This window comes from Mus musculus, chromosome 7 (genome assembly GCF_000001635.26).
Source record: "Mus musculus strain C57BL/6J chromosome 7, GRCm38.p6 C57BL/6J".
NCBI lineage: Eukaryota > Metazoa > Chordata > Mammalia > Rodentia > Muridae > Mus > Mus musculus.
The window spans coordinates 99,423,207-99,447,945 of record NC_000073.6 but is presented as its reverse complement, the minus strand read 5'-3'; the positions used below and the strand labels follow the sequence as shown (position 1 = coordinate 99,447,945).

Below are 24,739 nucleotides of genomic sequence, written 5' to 3'. Positions count from 1 at the left end.
GCCAGCCTGGTCTATAGAGTGAGTTCCAGGACAGCCAGGGTTATATAGAGAAATCCTGTCTCAAAATAAAACAAAACAAAAGCAAAAACAAAAACAAAAAAACAAACAAACAAACAAAAAAAGATAAGGAGGAGGAGGAAGAAGAGGAGGAAGAACATAGTGCAAGAAGAGGAGGGAAGGAGAGAGCCAGGGATGAGCTGAAGGCTGTATGGACAGTAAGAGGCCAACCAGAGGCAGAGGCAGGAAAGGCAGGCAGATCCCAGGGAAAGAGACGTGGAGAAAGAGAAGGGAAGATGAAGACAAGATGAGGACAAAGTGGAAAACAAGGGCCTCTCTGGCATCAGGCCTCTACCAGGGCAGTAGCCTGTGAACTGTGCAGTGAGAGGGGGCTGGGCTCACACTAGGGGGTACTTGGCTCACAATGTCGTCTGTCGGACTGGCAGCCTAGGTCTCCTACATTTGGCTGCTTTTCTCTTGACATCAGGTCTCATGTAGCTTGAACTCCTGATCCCTCTGCTGCCTCCCTAGTGCTAGGATTACAGATGGGCACCAGCATGCTCAGCTTACGCTAGGCTGGGGACTGAACCCAGGGTCTTGACTGTGCGAGGCAGACACTACCAACTGAACTATATCCCCAGCCCAGCTTCTAGTATGTTCCATGGGAAGTGTGGGGCACAGCTGTAATGAGCATTGAGGTACCTTCAGGGACAGAGATCTGTGCCAACCGGCACCGGAAACCCCAAACTAAGTAAGACTAAGCTGGGGTTCCCTGCTTCAGTCTTCTCTGGAGCCCTAGAATCCTTCCTGGTCTGGGCTCCTCCCTCATTCATAAAAGCCCCTGTCTGTGGTGGAATGAGACAGCGGTGGGTGGGTGGAGGAGGGACTCTGAGGAGCCCTTTCTGAAGACATCTTATTACAATAGGAGGCCAACCTCGGAAGTCCTTGCAATAAAACTGATTCCCCATAATCCTAATACAATTAAAATTTCATCACAGTTTTACAATTGCTGCAGTGGTACCCATCATGCCTGGTAGCATTATCGAAATGTTTGGGAAAGGGTTTTTCCCCATGGTGTCATTCAGACACAGGAATAGCACAGGCTTGCAACCTTGTGGCTCCCAGGATCTACCCAGAGGCCTGGGGTAGACCTGCCTTGGCACTTCTGTCCTTCTGGGCTATGACTCATGATGGCAAGGGAGGGATCCACTCATTCATTCGTTTGCTCATTCATTCATTCATTCATTTTTGCCTGTGTGCTGAGACCCAAGGAGAGTTGGAATCCAGGCTTGTAGATTGGTTAGCTTCTTGGCAGATGCCTGGAGTCTCTACACCTGGGTCAACCCCTGTTGCACTGGAGGAGGCTAGCACCTTCCTTCAGGGAACAGCTCTGAGCAGGGACAGAGGGATGATGATGAGTGCCTTTCAGGGAGGGGTTTGACACATAAATAAGGACATGCATGTAAGGTGCTCTGCACAGAAGCTGCCACCAAAAGGAAATGAATATTAGATGTGAGTGCTGCCATTTTGAACAATTATAACTGAAAGGGATAACAGAGAGAAAAGGACGTGTCGCATACAGCAAGTACTCAATAAATGCTGCTTGATGCTGTTATGACAAACATGGTGTCCGGCATACTGGAAGTTCTCAAATGTGCTTCTCTCTCTCTCTCTCTCTCTCTCTCTCTCTCTCTCTCTCTCCAGGACTTCTCTGTGTAGCCCTGGCCATCCACCTGCCCTTTCCTTCTGAGTGCTGGAAGTAAAGGTGTGAGCTGCAGGTCAAATGTGCCAGCTGGAAAGACAGAAGCTAGCACCAGAAAGAACTGTCATGCGCACCAGCAGCCTGAGAACAGGCTGAACTCACAGTCAGTGCTGCTGAACTGTCCATGGGGCCCAGCAGGCCTCAGGCCAGCTCAGCAGCACCTCCTGTGGTCAGGCAGAGTCTGGCTTCTCTCTGGGCTTCAGCCCTCCTGGGTACAAGCCTTGAAGCCCAGCTGCTGCCTCCTGGGGTGGGGGAGTTAGGGGCACAGCACAGGGGCAGAGGGAGTGCTCGGAGCACAGCATCCCTCTGAAGAGGCCTTTGAGATGGCTCTGGTGGTGGCTGGGCCTTCTGTTTGTCACAAAGCAGCTCTCTGAAGTGCCTTGACTTCCCCACTTCCCAGGCCCCTCGCAGGCCAGAGCCCTAGGCCACAGTGCTGCCCTCCTTGCCCATTCCCAAGCCTTTTGGCCCTCCCCTGCTTGGGACTCAGCGGAACCAGGGAGTCTAAACACAGACCAGGATTAAAATGTCCCTTAAAACTGACATCTTCAAAGCAATATGACCCTGGCACAAGGCCAAAGGGATAAATGAAAGCCATGTTCAGAAAGAGATCGAAGCATCGAAGGTATAAAGACATCTCCGATGCGGAGGGGGGACAGCTGGGGACAACGGGAAGCATCTTCAGCGAGCCTGGGAAGATTGTACCAGGCCCCAAGATAACTTCCAAGAAATTAAGGAACACTTTATTGTTATACAACTACCAAATGATATCCTAAAACATCCCCATATCATCTTGGAGTGGGAAGGACCCCTCTAAGTCTGATCCCAACTCGAGGGCCACAAGAAGAGATGATAGATTCAAGGGTTGTTTATGTCTCCTCCCCCCTCCCCACAAGACAGGGTTTCTCTGTGTATCCTTGGCTGTCCTGAAACTCGTTTTGTAGACCAGGCTGGCCTCAAACACATGGCGATCCACCTGCCTCTGCCTCCTGAGTGCTGACGTTAAAGGAGTGTATATATAACTATCTATACCCAGCCAGACTTAAGCTTTGTCTTTATGAATTAAAAAAAAAAATCCGGTGGCACAAATGCAATAAACAAAGTCAAAAGATGAAGGACAGACTGGGCAGAAGTATCCGCCGTTCATCAGACAAAGGGCCAACCTCCCAAATTTACAAAGAGCGCCTGCAAATTAATAAGCAGCTCCCACAGCAAAAGGACAGAAGACACAAAGACAATCCTCCGGTGACTGAAAACTGAGCAGAGGGGACATGCAGCCCGGGTGTGCTCCGGGGAACCTCTGACCTCTCAGGCAGGCCTTTCCCAAGGGTTCAGCTCCCACCCGAGGGCAAGAGGATCCCACTGGCACAACCACACACTGCCTAGGGAGCATGTGTTGGCGCTGTGTGGCTGTGTGCCAAAGGGCATTTGTCAAGATCAAGACTGTGCATACCTTCTCGTTGGACATGGTGGCTCAGGTCTGTAATGCATGCTCTCAGGAGGCTGAGGCAGGAGGATGATGAGCTTAGAAAAAGCTGAGAGTAGTGATGTACACCTTTAATCCCAGTATTCAGGAGGCAGAGGCAGATGGATCTCTTTGAGTTCAAGGCCAGCCTGTTCTGTAGAGTGAGTTCTAAGAGGCTACGTAGTGAGACCCTGCCTCAAAAAAACACTGAAAGAAGAGAACAAGGAAGACACACAGTGTTCTTTTCTCCTGGATCACAGCTATGCTGCCCCAGCAAAGGACTGAAAACTAGCACATGCTAATGGGCTGGGCAGATGACTTGGGAATGAGGGGGCGACCAGAGCAAGCACCAAGCATCGATGGCCATGGCCTTACTGTGTCCAAGAAGGCACTCCTGGCACTTTTTAAAAAGGAGGGCACAGGTGAGGGAACTGTGTGGACAAAGAAAGGGAGAGGGCAGGAGGCATCCCTCAGCAGTTATGAGCACCACTGCCCTTGCAGGGGGCCTCACAACTGCAATTCCAGTTCCAGAGAACATTACGCCCTCTTCTGGCTGCTAGAGGCATTGCATACATGTGTTATGTTTATTTAAACGCAGGCAAAACACCTGTGCTCGTAAAATAAATTTAAAGGGAAGGGGAGAGCAATGAGGTGGCTTAGCAGGTAAAAGTGCTTGTCGCCAAGCCTGAGATCTGAGTTTGATCCCCAGGACCCACACAGTGGGAGAAAAGAAACTGACTCAAAAAGGTATGTTTCGACCTCCATGTATGGGCTGTGGTGTGTGCTCATGCACGCATGCGCGGACACACACACACACACACACACACACACACACACACGCACACAGAGACACACACACAGAGACACACACACACACACAAACACACACACACACACACACACACACACACAAGTAATTAAAATAGAAAGGGAGTGTATGCAGAAAAAACCTCACAGAGTATGATTTCTCATGTCTGGATTTTTGGTCACGTAAAAAATGGATGAAGATAAAGTGAGCAGGCAGAAAGGACCAGGATTCCTTAAATACTTCTGTAGAATCTCCAGGCCCTGTACTAATACCCAGAGCCTGGGCAGCCAAGCCAGCCAGGCCAGCCTGGAAACAGCTCCAGCTGGGATCGTCTCTGCCTGGCAGGCCCTGCTGCCTCTGAGATCCCGCAGGATGGTGTGGAAGGAAGGGAAAGGGCCTGGAGCAGGACACAGGGCACCTGAGGGACCCCTCGGGGACCCTTCTGATCTGGCTGGCTCTGTAGAACTGCAAGCTTCTCCCTTAGGATCAAGCATGTGTGACCTGACCTGCTGAGAGCCAGGCACAGCCCCGGGAGGTCACCACAGCATGTGTGCCCGGTCCCCAGATGCCAGCTGATAGATATCCTCTTTCAAGTGTTAGCCATGCAGCTGAGAGAAGAAAGCACCTCCCAGAGTGGGCTGAGGAAGTCCCAGAGCAGTCCTCAGTATGGAGTCATCAGCAGGGACTGCTCTCTTCATCCCAGCAAGACTTCAGTCACCCAGGCCTGGCTCCCAAGGTGCTCCCCTCCCGCTCCGCTCTAACTCAAGTTTGCCTGTGCTCCCTCTCCTTCCTTCTGTCTCCCTGCTAGCTGGGGCAGTCTCCTAGGTCCTGTTTGTTTCCAGACATTTCTGCCTCTTCTTAGAATGTGTGCCTACTTCTAGCCATGCTGTGGTGAAAGAGATGACTCCTCCCCACTCCACTACCACAGCCCCTGGAGCCCCCACCTTCCCATCTCCACCCCTCAGAGCTCCTCATAGGGGATGGCTCTATTTTGGCCAGGACTAGCCCAGGCCTATGACCCTGATCAAGCATAGCAGGTATCAACAACCTATACTCAGCATAGGTGTGTGTGTGTGTTTGTGTGTGTGTGTGTGTATGTGTGTGTGTCAGAGACAGAGAGGGACAGAGAGAGGCAGAGAGAGACAGAGGGGAGGGAAAGGAAGAGGGAGAGGGAGAGAGAGAGGGAAAGGGAGAGAGAGAGAGGGAGAGAGAAGGTTTGGACCAGTTAGTCTGGAATGAACACTGGGGACAGCAGAAGAAGCCACCAGTGCCAGTTTAGTCTTCAAGGGTCACCAAATTAGAGTGGGTTGGGATCAGGCACCTGATGGAATTGATAACACAAATGTTGTAAAATGTATCTGGGAGGGGAGGCTGCCGGAGCTGAGGAGAACCCCTGCCTTGGGATACAGGCTGCAAAGAGAGGGTTCAAATACAGAAAAGGGCTCAAAGAGAGAGAACAAATGAAGGCCAGAGCAAGGGGGTAAAAGCCAAGGAAGGGTGGGCATGCCAAGGGTAGGAATGATGTCTCCCACAGTAGAAGCTGAGGTGACTGTCCCATGGTGGTAGCAGAGAGTCATCAGGACCAGACTGGGACAGTCTGGGCTATCCCAGACACCATCACCAGAACTCAGGGATACAGTAGAGAAGGCGGAGCGAAGGCAGAGCGGGTGCTGTTGAGTGCCTGGCCGCAGGGCAGAACACTAGGCCTCCCATTCACCCTGTGAGACCTTACACATGTTGTCTAACCTCTGGGTTTTGCCCCTGCAGCGCAGGATGGTGGCCATGCGTACTCTGCAGGGCTGTAAGGGTTAAGGGAGTGAATGCAAACTGGGCAGGCCGTGCCTGGCCCAGTAAGAGTTCAGTGGAATAGCAGAGCAGATACAGAGGCGAGCCAGGGGGAGGGACCACCCAGGCTACCCTGTGCTTCCAGGCCTCTGTTCCCCTCCCCCTTAGAGCAGCCTTCCATTACCTTGTGTATCCAGTGCAGGTTCAACTGCTGCCCCACAGCGATGTGACATAGTGCCAGGACCTGAAGAGAGGCCCAGGGGGCCAGTCAAGCCACCACGTGTGCCTAGAAAGCTTGCCAGCTCTCCAAACACCCTGCCCCACACTCCTGCCCTTGGTGTGACCCTAGGCAGGCAACACACCCTCCCCACAGGCACCAGGAATGCCCGGGCCAGCCCTGTCCAGGCCTGGCTTCCTTCCAGATTACTCCAGGCCTCAAGCCTCCTCCTTTGGGAATTCCCCTGTGAAAGGTCCCTGGGTTCGGCTGCAGGAAGACTGCCCTGCATAACACTTCAGCTTGTTGGGAGATTCAGAGGCAGATCTGAGCCCTGCCCCCAAGGAGCTGCCAGTGCTGAGTGTGCTCAACCCGAGTCTCTCAGTGTGGAGGGCACTGTGGGTAGGCAGCCCAAGCAGTTTCTGGAAGACGTCTGTAGTAGATGCTGAAAGCCAGAATGGCTCCTCTGCCTGGATGGCAGGGAGGGGCTTTCAGAGGGACAGCCGAAGGAGACTAGGAAAATGAGACCTCCTCCTGCCAAGCAACACCGAAGGAGTCCGGGTGGACAATAGCCCTATACCCCTGTAGACCGCCAAGCCTGCTCCTCCTGGGAGCAGAGCCACCAAGGGACCCTCCCCCAACCCCTCCATACCAGGAGGCCTGCGATGTATGTGAAAGCAGCAGCCGAGGTCACCAGGATGGGCACGGACCAGTCGCTCCAGTAGCCCATGCGGTTGTAGAGGTACCTGGTGGGAGAAGGACAGAAGTCAGACAGACCTCCACTGAGCCATGGCCCAGCCAAGGATCTAGGACAGTCTCAGCTCTCAGGAAGCTGCAGTCGGAGAACCACAAACGGGCCCTTCCCGCCCTCTATCGGCAATCAGTGTTTCCTTTATTGACAGTCATGCCTACTTCTGGTGGGCACTCAGAAAGCAAGAAGCAGAATCGGCCAGAGTCACCATTCTGAAGGCCACTACACTTCCTTCCCATGGGCCCCTGCACTGCACCTTTATTCGCGCATGAACAGCGGATCCGGGATAACCACCCCAGGGCTGTTCCACACACCTGTGCCCGCCACCCTCAGGAGCATGGCCAGCACAACCCTGAGGGATGAACACACTCTGAGATCTAATCCCCACACTGCCTCTTGCTGGCTCTTAGGACCTTGTGGCAATGACAGGTGTTACAGAGCCCAAGATGCCCTTGACTGTGCCATTCACCTCAAGTTCAATGGCAAAACGTGAAAATGTGGAGCCTTAGAGGTGGAGATCTGTACCACTCCAGTTTGCTCACCTGGAGGATGGAGATGGTGGAACGCCCATCATAGGGCTTCAGGGAGTGAAGGGAGGGAGGCTTGTGGCAAGGACATAACAAACTCTTCCTAACATGAGCATTCACTGAAACCAGAAAAAGTGCTGAGAAAATGTGATTTAAAAAAAAAAAAAACCAAAAAAACCAGCACGTGGTCTTCTTGAACTCATGGGCTGAATATAGGCAGCTTCCCATTAATGAAACTTCCTAGTTTGCATTGATTCGCTGTATAAGCTAACACAGAGATGAGAAAATGGCCACATCTCTTTGAATTTCTTTTTTTTTTTTTTTTTTGGTTTTTCTTTTGGTTTTTCGAGACAGGGTTTCTCTGTGTAGCCCTGGCTGTCCTGGAATTCACTATGTAGACCAGGTTGGCCTCGAACTCAGAAATCCGCCTGCCTCTGCCTCCCGAGTGCTGGGATTAAAGGCGTGCGCCACCACGCCCGGTTTCTCTTTGAATTTCTATTTCCTTGATTGTGTTGCTATAAACAGAATGACAGGGCAGAGGGAGCAAACTTCTCCCCAGTCCTGGAGGCTGCAGCTTAGCTACAGAAAGACAGCTCACTCACTCTCACTCAACCTCCTTGTGTTAGTGAGGAGAGAGAGGCTCGGACAGCGAATGCACTCACTTGGTGTATTGCAGAATCTGAGCCACTGCCAGGACCCTGCTTGTAGCTGGGAGGTGACATCGGGAAGACTCCACTCCACGGGGCATCTTCCTCCCCTATCCCTTCCCAGAGCCTTGCTCTGAGTCTGTGGGGAGCCTGCTACTCAGAAGGTCACAGAGAAGGCTCACCTACTGTACAGCTTAGGAAACTGAAGCCCAAGGAAGGCAGGGGATTGGCCCTGGAGCTACTGTGAAAAGATCTTCTGGTCACGCTAGCCACATTGGGCAGGGACACCTCCAGGACAAACACAGAGTAGCCTACCAGGTGTGACCAACCTGCAGCCCATGGGCCGCATCCATGAACTTTTGTAAAACATCGTCTAAAGTTTGCTTGGGTGTTTTTATGATTTTGTTTGCAACCCCAGTGTATTCTCCTGTGTGAACTCTGCAGATGCTAATGTTGTCTCAATGGCAAATGGCTGGATGCTCCAGGCCCCATGTCTATCCCCATTCAGTGCCAACTCCTGGATCTTGATTACAACCTCTCTCTCTCTCTCTCTCTCTCTCTCTCTCTCTCTCTCTCTCTCTCTCTCTCTCTCTCCCTCTGTGTGTGTGTGTGTGTGTGTGTGTGTGTGTCGCACAGGAAATAATGTGCGACATACCATAAGCAGCTGCCTCAAGTTCCTGTCTCCATGATGGTGACAGGTTGTACTCTGGAACGGGAGCCGAAATAAGCCCTTCCTTTCAGAAGTTCCTCACATCAAGTATTTTGTCACAGCAATGGGAAAGTATGTAACATGCCGGTAGGTCACAGCAGACTTCATGTCCCCTTAATAGAGTCCCGGGATCCTAGCAGAATCCTTGAACGCAGCACGCAGTCCACCAGAAGCTGTGACTCAGAGGTTCCCTCTGCTGGAGACTTAGCCTCCCAGGAAGCAGCTCTGTGACCCGTCCCCACCCTGCCCCTTCTCTTGTCCCAGTAAGGACCTGATGAGGCAGGAGTTATCCTACTTCACAGAGGGAGAAAGAAATCCAAAGCACACCAGAGGTTCAATCCCTAGCCCTGACTCCCCACGCTGGATCGTCTCCAAAATCTGGAGAAGTCAGCGGAGGACACACGGGGTCTCCCTCCCTGGCCAGGCCTTCCACTGGTCAGCAAAAGCTGACAATGGAGGACGTGAGGGAGGGCCCTGCCCTTGGACCTGCAGTGCCCCTAAAGGGGGCACAGCTGAATTAGACAGTGACAGTTGCTTACTGTGACAGTCCCGCCACAATGAGTCAGAGAGCCTAGGCTAGGAACCGCCTCTTCTGCCCAGGCCTTGGTCTTTCTGGGCCTTGGAGCTCTTGTCTACAAAGGGGGCTCATGGCCTTCCTCCTCAGGCTGATGCCTTCTGCTTCTACTCCTCACAGCCTGGACCTACAGGGAATCCGAGAGCCAGCTCAGGCTAGTTCCCACGTCTCCTCCTCCAGAAAGCCTTCCTGAAATCCCAGGGGCACAGAGCTCTCCCTGTCTTACCAGACTGTGACAGGACCTGCAGATGGGCAAGAGCAGGCCTCCCAGTATGGGCCTTACTCAAGGCCATGGGGTAGAGCTCTCAGGGCCGAACTGAGGCTCCATGCCGAGCCCCGAGGTGTCCCCTCCACTCACCAGTTGAACTCATCGTAGTCGTTGTGGACACCCCACCAAAAGTAGAGCCAGGTGAGTGTGAGGCTGAAGGTGCAGACCAGGAGCAGGAACCACAGGCGCTCCCACTGCAAGAGCAGAGTAGAGGGTGGAGTCACATCCCAGGGCAGGGGACTTTCCTGCCCTCCCTTCCTGAAGCCTCAACTGCCAGGAGCTGAGGCTCAAAGAGGACCAAACCTGTCCAGTGCCACAGAGCCAGGTTACAAGAGAGTGGACAGCCAGGAGCAGGGCTAGGGGTCCACGGGGGAGCTGCAGCCTAAGGTCTTTCTGCCGCATCTGGAGGCCTGCCCATTGTGTCTTAGCCCCTTGTCTGGGGCTAAAGTCCTCTCACAGAGTCGCCTGCAGCCCAGGCCAGCCTTGAACTCCTGGTGTAGTTGAAAGTGGCCTCGAATTCTGGTCCCTTTGACCTCTACTTTCTATGTGCTGGGATTATAGACATGTACCCCTAGGCCTGGTTGTTTTTAAGGTTTATTTTATGACTGTGTGTGTGTGTGTGTGTGTGTGTGTGTGTGTGTGTGTGTGTGTATGTATGTGTGAGAGTGTGTGCATGTATGTATGCGTGAGAGTATGTGCATGTATGTATGAGAGTGTGTGCATGTATGTGTGTGTATGAGTGTGTGCATGTATGTGTGTGTGCGCATGTGTGTGCGTGTGTATGTATGTGACTGTGTGTGCATGTGTATGTATGTGAGTGTGTGTGCATGTGTATGTGTGTGAGTGTGTGTGCTTGTGTGTGTGTGTGTACATGTGCTTGTGTGTGAATGTATGTGTGCATGTGCTTGTGTATATGTGTGTACACGCGTGTGTGTATGTGTATGCGTGTATATGTATGTGTGTGTGTGAGTGTGTGTGGGTGTGGCTGTGAAAGCCATAGGCATTGGATTCTTCTGGAGCTGGAGTTATAGGAATCTGTGAGATGCCCAACGTGGACCCTGGCAATCAAACTCAGGTCCTCTGCAAGAGCAATGTGTGCTCTTTACCACTTCTCCAACTCTCCTGCCAGCCAAGTAGCCTTTGAGGCCATGCTGAGTATTGAACTCAGGGCTCTGTGCGTACTAGGCAAGCACGATCAAGAGAGGAACACACACACACCTCGCCCCGCCCTACCCCTTTCCTCTCCTGCTCTCCATCCTCATAGGCCCACAGCAGGCACAGCTTACCACTTCTACCCCATGCTACTGACAGAAACACTGACGTCCATAAGAGCAGCCAGTCTGCCAGGACCACATAGCTAGTTAGTAGGTTAGGACCAGTGAGCTCCCTGACTGGAAGAGGTGTAGCAACTGCCTTCTCCCTATGGTGCTGGGGCTGGGGCAGAGCTGTGGAGGATCACACTTTTGTGACTCCCACTGGCTGAAGCAAGTGAACACAGACCTGGCCAAGCATCTTCTGGGAGCCTGAGCTCAGAAGCCTGCAAGTGCATTCTCTGGCCAAGCCCCAGGTGCCCCCTCCCCACCCCCAGCTTCCATCTCTCTGTTGATCTCAGCAGCACAAACTGGGGCAGATCATCTTGTTATGCCCCAGAGAAGCTGCTGAGGTCAACAGAGACGATCCGCAAATGAGAAGAGAGGATGCAAATTAGTCAGCCTTGGAGCCCCGAAAACCCAGGGTGGCCAGCCTGGCAAAAGGATAAAGAATTCCAGTTCACCTCTTCCCGGCTCCTCACTGCTCAGCCCCTCCTCCTGTGTGTGACCCCCTGACCCCAGCTTCATCTCTTCAGCTGGGAAGGGTTCTGATTTCCTATGGAGTTGGGTCACATACCACCCACTCTGAAAGCCTTCCTGGATGAAGTTCCACTCCCTCAGCCTACTGTACTCCTCAGCACCAATGCTTGTCTTTTCTAAATCTACTTTGTGCCCCTAGATGGTGTGGGGTCTGTTAGTATTGATGACTAGGAAAGAGGGTGTCAGGGGAGAAAAACATGCTCTAGCTTCACAGAATCATTTTACCCCATATCAGGAACTAAATGTGTTTGGAACCAGACTGCATGGAAATCTCAAATCCCCACCTTCCACTGACAGGCTGTGCATCCCTGGACAGTTGACTTAACCTCTGTGCTTTCTGTGTGTGTGTGAGTGACATGCAATAATAGCATTCACAGCACAGGGGTGAAATGAATGGCCCCTTGCCACCATGCAGAAGAGGTTCTCAACCCAGAAAAACCATGGCTCGGTGCACACTGGCACCTTCCTGCCAGGGTGAGTCACTCACGTTGGTGACCCGTGTTTAAGTGAGCAGTTGCCACCACTCACAGTCATATGCAGAGCCAGGCTGCTTGGCCTAACCCCACTCTGCCTGTAAACAAGGATGTGACAGTTTTTAAAAGTCTGGTCCGCTGCAGGTTCATGGGTGGGATAGCCTGGTCTACTGCAGGTTCAGGGGTGGGATAGCCTGGTCTGCTGCAGGTTCAGGGGTGGGATAGCCTGGTCTGCTGCAGCTTCAGGGATGGGATAGCATCTAAGGGAAAAGTCTGCCTGTGTCTGCCCAACCTGGGCATGAGCCAGCATAGCCCCAGACTAGGAGAGAGAGAGAGAGAGCGCCCTGGCTAAGACCAAGGCAGGACACTTGTCTTCCTGAGGGGACTGGCTCTCAAGGCCTCTGTCCAGATGGCTGTCTTAGTAAAGAAGCAGAGTGACTGGTACTCAGTCCTCCTTCCCACATCGTGGACCACACTGCTGCATGAGAGCCTGCGCCTCCTCCATCCCCCAACAGGCCCAGGTCCAGTCCTGCTGAGGGTTTCGCCTAATTGATCCTGGAAGACTTGTTTCTCGCAGCCTCACTGCCAGCTCTCAGGTCAGCTTTAACACCTGGCTCCCACTCAGTATGGCGTACCCCCACCTCCATCATGTTTTCTAGCACGGACTCTCACTGGCCTCAGCTCCGAGGTCTCCAATGAATACCCACAGCTGGGCCACTGGGGCAGAGGAGGCTCTGGTGAGGGGGAGACTGAACCTACTGAGGTCTGTCTTAGGTAAACAGCCTGGGTGTGGAGAAGCAGGGCATCTGCCACAGGTGTGACCCAACCCCCAGGGCATTGCTAATAAGAGGCCAGGAGAGCATTGGGCAGGGTCCTGGGGTCACTTGGCCATATCCTTATGGGGTGCTGAGGCAGGGCAAGGAACCTATGAGGGCTTGCAGGCTCTTGGCAGCTGAGAGCTGGCAAGGTTAGAGCCGATTATAGGCAGGCAAGACGCCTGGGCATAGTGGGAGGGGCATGACCTCAGAAACCAGGAAGTAGGAACCTCATTTTCAGAAGCTAGTGGCCGGGGAAACCTAGTGATTAAGGTCCTTTGGAAGCTGGAAGTCACTAAGCCACAGGCAGCCACTGGCTGGGGAAGGACAGAGGCACACGGTTGTACCAAGAACAATGAGGAAGAAACTGAAAAGCAGGGATTAGGAGAGAGAGGACGGGGAAGGAAGGCGAGGAGCGGGAGAGGAAGTAGCCTTCCACTGATAATGAGGTTCCCAGGGGCACTAATGGGCTTCGTCAGGGAGAATTACCAAGGAGAAAGGCCGGGCCATGCTCTGCCCATTAGCGAGTGGGGCTGGCTAGGCTCCTGCCATGTGCAGAGGGCTCCCTGTCTCGCCAACCTCGGAGGCCACAGCAGTGGACCCTGAGGCCCTGGCCTTCTGTCTCCCCACATTTATAGGAATGTGCCACAGCATGTGATGTTCAGAAAGGGAAGGACCATCGCACCACCTACGGGGCAGCTACTACTGAGCCCTAGCATTCGAGGCAGTTACCATGCAGTGTAGTTTATCATGACAGCCTTCTGGCAGAGAGCAGTAAAGGGTACAGCATGGGCAAGTGGAGGCCAGAGGGGTCACCAAGTAGGGGAGGACTGTGAAACCCAGAGATCTGAGATGCTCCCCTGAACCTGTCCTACCCCACCTGGGACTCTGCATGGCAACACCAGCGAAAGCTTCGTTCACCCTTCCATTTCTGCAGACTGTACCTCCAGGACTAACCTCTGGCTCCTCTTGGGGACACCTTAGTGTCCCTGTAGCGCCCAGTAGCCTCCTACCTCTGAACAGCCTGTGCTGGCTCTTGGCATCCAGCAACCTGCCCTCCGACTACATGCAGCTGCAGAGATAGGGAGGGTGTCTGATCTCCGGCTCTGCAGTTTAGGCTGGGGGGGGGGGGGAGTTGCCCACGGAGCCTGGAGTCCCTCTCACCTATAGGATGGGAACACTAAGCTCTACCTTGGAAGGGTGCTGTCGAGTCAGCCAAGCTGCTTCCAGTGGCCCACAGTAGGTGTAAGATAAAGGAAGGCTCACAGACAACGTTGTGCATTTCTTGGGGAGTGGTGGAGAGAAGTGGGACCTGGGTCCCCAGGGCCTACCTGCACGCCGGGACACAAGGTGACACTCAGATATGGTGTGAGGAGCCAGGAAAGGATAGAGTCCAGACTGAGAATGGAGGAGGCTGGGTTCAGATTAGCAGACTACTCTGGGGGTAGCAGATTAGCCCCAGGCCCAGGGGCCCACTGAAGGAAAGAAACCATGTTTCCTTCTGAGCCCAGGGAAGCTGGGGGCTTCACTGAGGGAGGCCCCTTTGTTGAGTGGCAGTTCAGACGATCACAGATGATCACACAGTGGCAGGTAGCGGGAGGTTGGGGATGGAGGCATCTGGGTTGGGAGAGAGCCTTGGCCTGGTCAAGCAGTATCTCCTATCCCTGCTCTGTGGGATGGAGGCTGATGGTGGATAACTGACAGAGGATCCCTAAGGCTCCAGTCCCACAGCCCTGTCTCATCTCCTCCCAATCTTGCCCCGGCCTTCCAGGAGCTGAGAGTCTTTGTGACAGTCAGGGCCACAGGGAGCTAATTTCACCAAAGGCTATGCATGGTCCCTCCTACCTACCTCCTGCTGATGAACGCCTCCTTGCCTGAGTCCCACTCCCACACCAGAGCACTCTCACACCAAGACCTTGCTCACAGAGCTCCTTAGCAGCTGAGCTCTGATAGTCCCCAAGCCCAATAGGACCCAGCAAGCATGGGCACCAGATGAGATGGGGCGACTCTGCTACTGCTGGCTTCCACTCTGCACCCCGACTGCCGCCAGGATGCATGCAGCTGCCCATCCTTGCTGGTGTGGTCACCTCTACCCTCCCCGCTTCTGAACTCTACTATCTCACGGTGCTTGACAGGAGCTGTGGGCCCTACACTGGTAACATGGAAGACTCAGATTCATAGGCACTAGAGCCTGAGACATCTCACTCAGCTCTTGCTTCCTGTATTCTGCACCCCGCCCCCACCCCAGACCAGGGCAGGGTAGGAGGCCAACCTACTTCAGCTCCGGCAGCCTCAGGGAGAGCCCCCAAAGCTCTTCTGTCTTAGACCCTCAGCCTGACCAGCAACTGGGCTCAGCCATGCTGGGTTGGAGCCCTGGGATGCCTTTGGAGACATCCAACCTCTTTGAACGCCAGCTTCCTGCTCTTAGAATGAGGGCAGGTATGGTGTGGCACACGGGACACTGAGAGCTCTCCTGCAGTGTGGTACTGGCCAGGCAGGAGAACTGTTCCCTTAGGCCCCTTCCCTCCTGCCTTCCTACCTCCCTCCAGTGGAACTTAAACCTCCACTTAGATGGACACCGTGAGACCAATCCAGCCAAAGGCGTCAAACAATACTGGCCAAATGGCAAGAGAAAAAGCGAGCGAGCGAGCGAGCAAGCGAGTGAGAGAGCGATCACTGCTGGGCTTTAATTCCAGCCTTTCTACCCACGGGCTGTGTGGCTGTGAGGCTGCGGGCCAGGCATTCAGCACCTCAACCCTCAGCTTCCTCCCTTGTCATAGAGATGACATCATCACCAGCTCACAGGAAAGCTGCCAGGCCCCAGCGATTACACATGTAAGCTCTAAGTCTCCAGATCCACCATGGTTCCTATAATTACCATGCGCGTCTGACAGCCCTTTAATTATGTGAAGACAGCGATGAAGTCTTCGCCCTCCCGAGCTCGACACCGAGCCTGCCTCTAGCTGCTGAGGACAGCAAGCCCATCGCCTGCACCTGGCCCAGGGTGGGCACCCATAGGCAGCCAGACAAAGAGATGAGGCCTGGCTCGGCAGGCAGAAGGGCTGGAGGCGGACCATGACAAAAGCCTGGAAGGCCATGATTCAGTCCCTGCCTCACACACAGGCTGCAGCCCTTACGCTGGGGAACAGAGGTCTGGAGGGACTCTTCATAGCATTGGGGATTTGGCTCTCTACCTCCTTCTCCCACAGTTCCGCAGAGCAGGTGGGGTCATCTCAGGAAACTGAGGCTCAGACAGGGAGAGTGGCAGAACAAATACCACTGGTCAGCCAGAACTGGCCACCAGGCCTGGGTCCTTTGTGGTCCTCAACAGTCTTAAGGAAACAAGGGCCAGGACGTGTGATTATCCTTGTCTGGCCACAGAAGAAACAGGTGAAAAGCATTTCAGATTTCACCATCTCACCCCATCCACTAAAGAAGTGGAGAAAGGGGGCTGGTGAGATGGCTCAGTGGGTAAGAGCACCCGACTGCTCTTCTGAAGGTCCGGAGTTCAAATCCCAGCAACCACATGGTGGCTCACAACCATCCGTAATGTGATCTGACTCCCTCTTCTGGAGTGTCTGAAGACAGCTACAGTGTACTTACATAAAATAAATAAATAAATAAATAAATAAATAAATAAATCTGTTTGTTTAAAAAAAAAAAAAAAAAAAAAAAAAGAAGTGGAGAAACTAAGAGCCAAGATAAAGGTGGCCCAGAAGCAGGGCCACGGGCCTAGGACTCCAGCAAGGGACTTCAAAACACAGAGAAGACAGCACATGGGGTTGGGACGCATGGACATCCACTCTGTAAAGCTCCCTACCTCACACCCCACACCAAACCCCACCCTCGCCACGGCTCTCTCTCTTCCTGTCACTCCTCTCAGAGCTGTGGAGACCCGGCAGCAGTGAGCAGGCAGCAGATGGGACACTCCAGTCCTGGGCATACACGAGAGCAAGAACTGCCTAAAAGCACAGAGGACAGTGGGTTTACTATCTGCTATGGGAGAGGGACACAGAAGGCTTCCTGGAGGAGGAAGGGGGGCTAGAAGGAAAGGGCTTGCTGTGAGGAAGGCTGGGGAGCCTCCATCTTGGCAGGAAGCAGCAGAGGGTGCAGGCATGGAGTAGTCAGGTCTCATTCAGGGAAGTGGTGTCTCCTCTTAATGGCCTTTTAAAATTATTATTTTTATTTTAAAAAAATATTGCTGTGCAGTGGTGGCACACGCCTTTAATCCCAACACTTGGGAGGCCGAGGCAGGTGGATCTCTGAGTTCTAGAACAGCATTGGCTATACAGAGAAATCCCATCTCAAAAAAACCAACACACATGCACGCACGCATACACACACACACACACATACACACAAACACACACACACACACACACACACACACAAACACACACACACACACACACACACACACACACGAAGCTGCCATGATGCATTCATGGAAGTCAGAGGATAATTTTGTCAGTGGCTTTCTCCTCGGATTCAAGGTTGCCAGGCTCGGATGACAAGTGCTTGTACCTGGCGGGTGTCTGTCTCATCCACCTCCTGTCATCTTTTTAAGCTAAGGCTGATTCTGAACCCCTGGTCCTCCTGACTCTACCTCCCACGTGCTGGGACTCCATGGTGTTAGAAGTCTCATCATCAAGTTCGTCAGGCTGGCACATCACATGCCAGGCAAGCACTCTGCCTACGGAGCTACACCTCAGACCCCCAATTTAAACTTTCCCATCGTCGGGTCTCTCCCCTTTAACTTTCTTTAGCGCCGCCTCTGTGCTTGAGGAAAGCGGCTGAGCGCAGACACTACACTTAAGTCGTTGTTACAGTGGGGAATGCATAGCCTCACCTTCAGCTCTGAGTCCCACCCATCCTTCTGCACAGCAGTACCCCGCCCAAGAGGGTCTCCAGAGCCTGCCCAGAGCACAGCGCCCTGAGCACCTTTCAATTTACATCTTTCCAGACTGCCTGACTTCTTCAACAAATTTCTCCATGCTTTCTAAACAGAAGAAACGTTTAAGAATAGGCAAAGTACATTTCAATCTATCTGAAATTCTTTCCCGTGTGTGACTCTGCCTTGAACAGGCTTTCTTTCGGCTTTGCTGCCCCAGTGCCTCGTGTGCTTCAGCTCTGCTTGGGAGTCCCAGAGCCATGCGCATCCAGTGACACTCCTGTCCCATGCTCAACTCACTGGCCCATGCTCAATTCCTGTCCCATGCTCAACTCCAAATAAGGGAGGTGGGAGGAGTGTAGGCTGGGAAGGGGGCAGGAGTTCCTGGGAGGCAGAGATGGGCATGCCCTGGCAGGATTACCTGGCTCTGGCCCAGGAGATTTGGGGGAGGGGCAACCGGGCAGGGCTGAGATAGATGGTAGCATTAGGCCGAGTTGGGAGGGGATTATTAGAATCCCACAGCCAGCCAGTTCCTGGCAGCCTAAGCGGATGGATTTATTTCTCCAGGCTACAGAAGGCTGGGCAATTAGGCCTCTGTCTGTCCTCGCTTCTGCCAGGGCACCCGCAGAGCAGCTCATTAGGTGGGAGTAAGGGATCAGGCCCAACTCGAAACTCCTCTTTTCTCAGCCACCCTTCAGGCACAGCCGAGCTGGACAACCCTGGGGATGACCCACTGAGCACCCCTTAGGCCGTGCTGGGATACTTCACATACCATCCCTAAGGGATGGTCCAGCCTCTACCTACTCAGGCCCAGGAGCTGCCAGCTCTGTTCCCAAAGGAGATGAAAGATGTCAGGAGGTCCTCTCCTGGTCTCTTCCTCACTCCACACTACTGTGGAAGTAAAGGATGAGGCCCAGGGGACCATTCCTAACCCTCCAGGGTCTGTCCCTGGAGCCACCGAAAGGTGCATGCCATTTTGGGACGTCTGTAGGAAGGGGACACTTTTTTCAAGGTTGGAGCAGGGTCTCTTCTTACATGAACAGGAGGCGCATGGGTACCTACCACCTAATATCCCATTTAACTGGCAAGCAAGCCGAGGCTGAGAGGCCTGGAGCTTGCCTGAGAGCCTGGGCAGTATCAAAAGTAGAGTTAGAGATACAGAGGCCTGGCCAGCACTGCCCGTTTGTGTGTAGCTGAGTCTAACCATATCCTGGAATCTGCTTTAAGGGGCTTCATCACCAAGCCAACCCTGCGGTCTTTCTTCCCCTACAAAAACCCATCCAAGACTCAAACCACAGGCTGCCAGGACAGGAAGCCGGGAAATCCCCCTTCTTGTCCACCTGTAGAACAAGCCAATCTCAGCTTCAAGGGTGGCCTGGGAAGACCCGAGGGTTGAGTCAGCATCCTCTCTTGCTAACCACAGCCAGAACCCTGAGAGACAGGACCGGAATACAGCAGGCCCTTTATCACATAGGTTCATCTTCCTTCTCCAGACCCCAACACTCAAGAGTTTAGAGGTCCCACCCCAGCAGTGGTCAGCAAGATGCTAGACAGACACACCCCCAGGCAACTTCTTCAGTCACTGTGCACTCTCCACGCCATTGTCCGTCCTGCATTCCTCTTAGCACACCTTGCCAAGCCTGAGCCAGGCCTTGAGTCCACTGGGAGGCCCAGAAAATCCCAGTCCTTAAGGCTAGCACTAGGCCAAAGTGTTGTGGTTGTGAGAACCACAGGACAAGGAAGGAGAGTGATGCCTCGTTTGGTGGAAAGACCTGAGTTAGGTGAAGAGAGAGAGGCGGGGGTTGGACAATGGGAGCCATACCTCTGTGGTGAGAGGATGAGGTGCCCAGGATACGGAGAAGCCAATTGGCTTGGCATGGTCAGCATGGCTTGTGTGGAAGGGAGGGGAGGGAGAGAGGCAGCAGACACTCATGGCAAGAGAAGCACTCATCCACCCCAGGAGGGAGGCCCCTGGGGCTGAGGACACAGACTTGTCTGTCTATCCCAAAGCCTCCCTCATGCCCTTACAGCACAGTCTGCCATCTCTAGAGTGGCCTCCAGCTTCCCAGACTTTGGCTTGAGAGGGACTCTTTCCAGGGCTCTGCCCGAGTCAGCCTATGATTGGACCTTCTCGGTGTCTGTGACATCCCTCCCCTGACCTACACCTTTGCACATGTGCATGTGTGTATGAGCACACATGTGTGTACACGTCACCTCCCCAAACTCTTCTGGCTGTCTAGCTTTCCTTTCAAGGGCTGTTGGGGTACTCTGCATAATTTAACATCTGGGGCCTTTGCATAGCTTGGCCCAAGGCTAAGGCCTAGGTTGCTCAGTACAGCTGCAGGCTCAGGCCTCCCAGGTAGCCTATTTTTTCTTCCCCAGATGAAGTGCAATGATTTTTAGCTCCCAGATACAAGTCAGTAGCAACAGGCACCCTGCTCCATACACTTACTACCCACTCCCACCCAGCATTCCCTGGGCCTGGCTTTGATTTCCCTGGGTGTCTATTCATATCTGTCCCCTGATCTTTACCAGCCTGGGTTCTCTTTCAAGGGAGGAGAGAACCAGGTCAGACACAACTGTGATCTGTGAGCATGTACCAGAATAGGTTTGTTGATTGAATACATAAGTGCCTGGCACATTGGAGGGTGGAAGGGGAGAAGACACAGGCTGGAGGCGTGATTGGGACAGGGGTGGGGGGCGCACACACTGTGCCAATGGCCCCTCAGTATGAATCAATCACTCTTCTTGGAGCCCCATTTACAAGCTAGGAGGATCAATTAAGGTCCTAACAAGCTTTTAAAAGCAAGTATAGTACAGGCGTGCAAGACAGCTGATTAACATACTCGGCTTGTTGCTGTCTGGCTGGGAAGTTCCTCCAGGCCTCTGACCTAAATCCCTCTCAGTATGGAAGTTGGTTTTGACACTGCTGCCTTCAGGGGACCTAGGGACTTGTTGGGGGGGGGGGTGGCGGTGTTGCCAGAGGTAGGAGAGCTAGGGACAACCAGAACAGTACTGTGTCACTGAGTCCTTAATTGGCAGTATTAAAGTAATGACTCAAAAACAACAGCCAATTAATTATCCCCAGTTATAAAAAGCTCTGCTTCCCTTCCTTGCTGTCGGGTGAGACTCCCTCAGCCTTGCTGCGCCACACCCTCAGCCAGGGGCAGGAGAAGCCAGTCCATCTCCGAGCTTCCAGCTTCCCGCTTCCATATGCTGCGCCCTGTGAACAAAAGCTTTAGGAATGGTACCGAGGCCGCCGTGGGTGGGCAGAGCGTGGCCTACATGGAAGAGTCCTTTTCCAAGCTCTGTGATCTTGCTCATCCCCAGGGCCTGCTTGGAAGCCAGCCTGGCCTGACGAGACTGCCACTGGGGATCCCTGCCTGGCATCAGAGGACAACCCTGCCTCGCCCCAGACCCCACTCCTCAGTCACAACTTCCTGACTCTGCTCCTGGCCCCATTCTCCTTGAGCTCCTATTAGTTATCCATGCACCAATGTAAGCCATCTTGCTGCAGCCTCCAGCCCCCAGCAACTGTGGCTGCAGACCTGTCCTGACCTCCTGCACAGCTGCCCTGCATCTGAATGTCTCCGTCTGTGAAATGGGTGCACAGTTAAATGTGTGCACAGCAGGGGTTGTTGGAACAATTAACCAAGCATTGTTTGTAAATAATTTGCTCCCTGCATACAGTGGGTGCTCAATAATGTTACCTCTTGCCATGACTATCTGCCTTAACTCCTAGCTCCAGGATGAGAGGGGCACGGCTCATCCATGCACTGCCTCCCATTGCACAGGTGAGATACGGAGTGGGGGGAACCCTTGTAGAGGCCTCTCTGCCCTATTCCTGAGTTAGTGATAGCCTCTACTTGCCCTGCAGATTGTACCTGTAGCCCCAGTAGCCCCCGTTCCTCACAGGCTGCTTTTGGTTTGTTTTGAGGCCAGGCCTCCAGTAACTCAGGCTAGTTGGAACTCTCCTAGTGACTGAGGGTGACCTTGAACTTCTGATCCTCCCGCTTCTACTCCCAAGTAGTAGGAGCACGCACACAAGCTGTGTACCCCTATGCCTGGCTTATCCGATGCTGGGAAGCAAACCCAGGGCAAGCACCCTACCAACTGAACCCCAATGCCTAACCTGCGCCAGCCGTCTGAGTCCACAGACCTCTGTACCCTTGACTATGCCTGGTAAGGGCACTCAGCAGAGCCTCGTCACCACTGCTGTGGCAGGAGGGGATCGGGAGAGCGGAGAACGGAGAGAAAGAACATTCGCTCGAATAGGAGAAGAAGCAGGCTATGAGCCTCAGAGGCTCAACATCAGCTGACTTTGGGGTCCCCTGAGGTGAGCTCAGCCATCTGCAGAGACAGAACAGACTGAAGTCTCTGTCACTTCTTCAGCCTCAGTTCCATACCCAGCACCCCAGACTCTGGTGTCCCCACAGCCTGAATCACCGAGGCTCCTGGTCACTGCCTGGGCACACCTTCTCCACCCCTCAGCTCCTCACAGTCAAAGTCCCTTTTCCTCCCTCTCCCTCCTGACTCATGGCCTGGGAAGGCTGCCTGGCTGGTGGCCTTTCTATTAGGAGCTTGGTCACCCCTCAACTGCTTTCCATCCCCAGTTCTGCTCGTTACCATTGGATGATCTTGCCCTAGTCCCTGGCTTCTGCTTCTCCATGATCCATGGGTCACTACGTGCAACAGGAGCGGAGCCTGTCAGCACAGCACTGACCCACAGTGCAGACAGGGTGCCAGCCAGAGGGAGGCCTGCTGCCTGCCCCAGGCCTGCGGGGTGGGGGTGGGGGGTGGACTGTTATGGAACAAAGCAGAGTACCCATGATGCTGAAATCACTGATCTGACCGCTTCCCACTCAGTGATGTAGCAGCTGAGGCTCGGCACCTGGAATGACTTGGCCTAATGTCTTCTCAGAGGTGGTACCATGCTGACCACTCAACAACCCTGTCTCACATGTTGGCCCATGAGAGGGTATGCTACTACCTCTCCCTCTCATGTGCACAGCTTACAGCCACTGACTACTACTGGAAGAGGCACCTGAGACCCTTCATCTGTCAGCTCTCGTCTGTGTCTCTCCCTGGCAGACAAATCCTGCCTACCCAAGAGAGAATAGCCACAGCACATAGTGCCCAGGATGCCAGCCCATGCTGTGGCTACGGTGGCCTTGGCCATGTCCCTTCCTCTTCCTCAGCCTTGCTTTGTTTAGCAGGTTTGTGTTTCCTCCTCTGTGCTGGGAGCGGGGGCACCGTGAGGAATCTGCTCTGGATTCACTCTGATAGTCCATGCTTCTCAGGGGGGTCATAGCCTGGGCTCCTGCCTCCTGTCTTGCACTCCCTCTGTCAGGAGGAGAGAACTGGGTAGGCCAGTACCCTGCCCCTCCCCATGCCTGGCTGAGCCTCCTCCTACCTCAGCTCAGCGGCTGTATCCTTGACCCTACGGCCTGCTTGGGGCTGGTGAATTCAGAGGCTAGCTTCTTTGTTCAGACAAGCAGGAGGGAGGAGAAAAGCTGTTCTCCAGGCAGCAAAGCTTTTAGATAAACACCACAGAGGAATTGGGTTCCTTCAGAGAAGAAACCAGATCCACTGGCTGATAGCGCCCGGGGGACAGGAGTGCAGTTCGGTCTGGCCGGGAAGCCAGCACTAAGGCCTCTTTATCCAGCTTAGCACCTGCTGCCGGCCCTGGCAAGCAGGCAGCTCAGGTGACTGGGCCCTGGTCCCAGGCGAAGGCCCCATCAGCTCCCAGGCTCCAGGATGGCCAGACCCCACCCCCTCTCCCTCCTGACATCCCTTCCTAGTCTTTTAGACCTGTGGGAACTGTGAACTGTTTTTCTTGAGGTGACCCCTCTTAGATCACACACACACACACACACACACACACACACACACACACACACACTCCTTCCTTCTCAGGCCCTTGGAGTATCTGTCCCCACCACTACCGTAAGACAGTTAATAGCTATCTATATCCACATAGACAAGCCCCTTCCTACCCATTCCACCTGGCCAGGGGTCTCAGGAATCACTATGGCCCAGCTTTTCTGAGGAAGAAACTGAACCCTGGAAGGGTAATGGGCCCATGCAGAACAACACAGAGACAGCTGAGCCCCGATTCCCCTCAGCTCCAGGGCCCATCACTGGGCTTTTGGATGCCCCTGACTCCATCCCAGGGAAGCTCACCGGCGTGGTGTCATCGTGCGAGCGTTGGTAGCGCTTCCAGCGGCAGCCATAGATGCCTGTGAGGCATGAGAGGCACAGTTGGGGCTCGTAGTATTGCAGGGGCTGGTGTCTCACCATGCTCGTGCCCGCAGCCCTGCTGCCTGGCCCTTAAGCTCCCATGGAGGCCCCTGGCTGGTGCTAGAGGAGAAAGCACAGGGTGTGAGTCAGGGCAAGCGTGAGGAGTTATTCCTGCAGGAGTCACCCCAACCTAGAGCAGGGAGGTTATCCTCTCTGGAGCCCTTCTGGAAGTCCTAGGTCCCTGGGACGTGTCCCTGCGACTCGTCCTCTGACTTCTTCCCCGTCGGACATACTGACGTCTTCAGCGTTTGCCACCCATACCTAGTACGGTTCCGTTTTCACTTTCATTGGAAACCTTCATGGCCCCTCTTTCCTTCTCTCTCAGCTCATCGTCTAGCCTAGGCTAGCCCTGGACTTTTGATATTCCTACCCCAGCCTCGAGAGCTGACATCCCTTCCTAGTCTTTTAGACCTGTGGGAACTGTGAACTGTTTTTCTTGAGGTGACCCCTCAAGATGGCATGCACCATCGTCCCCGGGTTCCTTAGACTTTTCCAGATGGCCTTCTGCAGACCTGGAGCCCCTCCCCCCCCTCCCCAAGCTCCCTTCTCTGATCTCAGCTTTATTCTCTCAGCAGCATTGTTAGATATAACATATCTGCTTATTCAGTTTGTCTGCCCACCCCCACTGTAAGTTCCATGAAGGCAATGAGTTTTGTCTTTTTAATGCTCTGCTGTCTCCCCCATAACTGGAACAGAGCCTGGCAATAGCACACTTTCAAAATAAACATTCTACAAAATCCATTATCATAAACACTAACAGGCACCGAGGGATTGAGACAGGGCTGGCACCGGGAAGTGCCACACTCGTTCATGCTTCCCTAAAGTGGCATCAAAACCCCCTAAAGTGGCGGGCACCCTCTCCTAAAGCCGTCTGACAGTTGAGCAAACCAAGGCTCAGAGGGAGAA

The 24,739-nt window shown here is 53.7% G+C and overlaps 1 protein-coding gene across 12 annotated transcripts in view; it reads right to left on the bottom strand.

Annotated features, from left to right (window-relative positions):
* Positions 1-24,739, bottom strand: part of Gdpd5 (glycerophosphodiester phosphodiesterase domain containing 5) — an 80,413-nt gene that overhangs the window by 13,930 nt on the left and 41,744 nt on the right. For 7 of the 12 annotated variants that reach the window (XM_006507639.2, XM_006507633.2, NM_001362166.1 and 4 more), the window contains 4 exons: positions 23,717-23,893; positions 9,595-9,698; positions 6,681-6,774; positions 5,999-6,058 (listed from right to left, as the gene is read on the bottom strand). In XM_006507639.2, the coding sequence (XP_006507702.1) occupies positions 5,999-6,058; positions 6,681-6,774; positions 9,595-9,698; positions 23,717-23,833 (375 nt within the window). In that variant the 5' untranslated portion in view covers positions 23,834-23,893. The remainder of the gene's footprint in view (positions 1-5,998; positions 6,059-6,680; positions 6,775-9,594; positions 9,699-23,716; positions 23,894-24,739) is intronic. The other 5 variants (NM_001362168.1, XM_006507635.2, XM_006507637.2 and 2 more) reach the window with 5 other exon arrangements.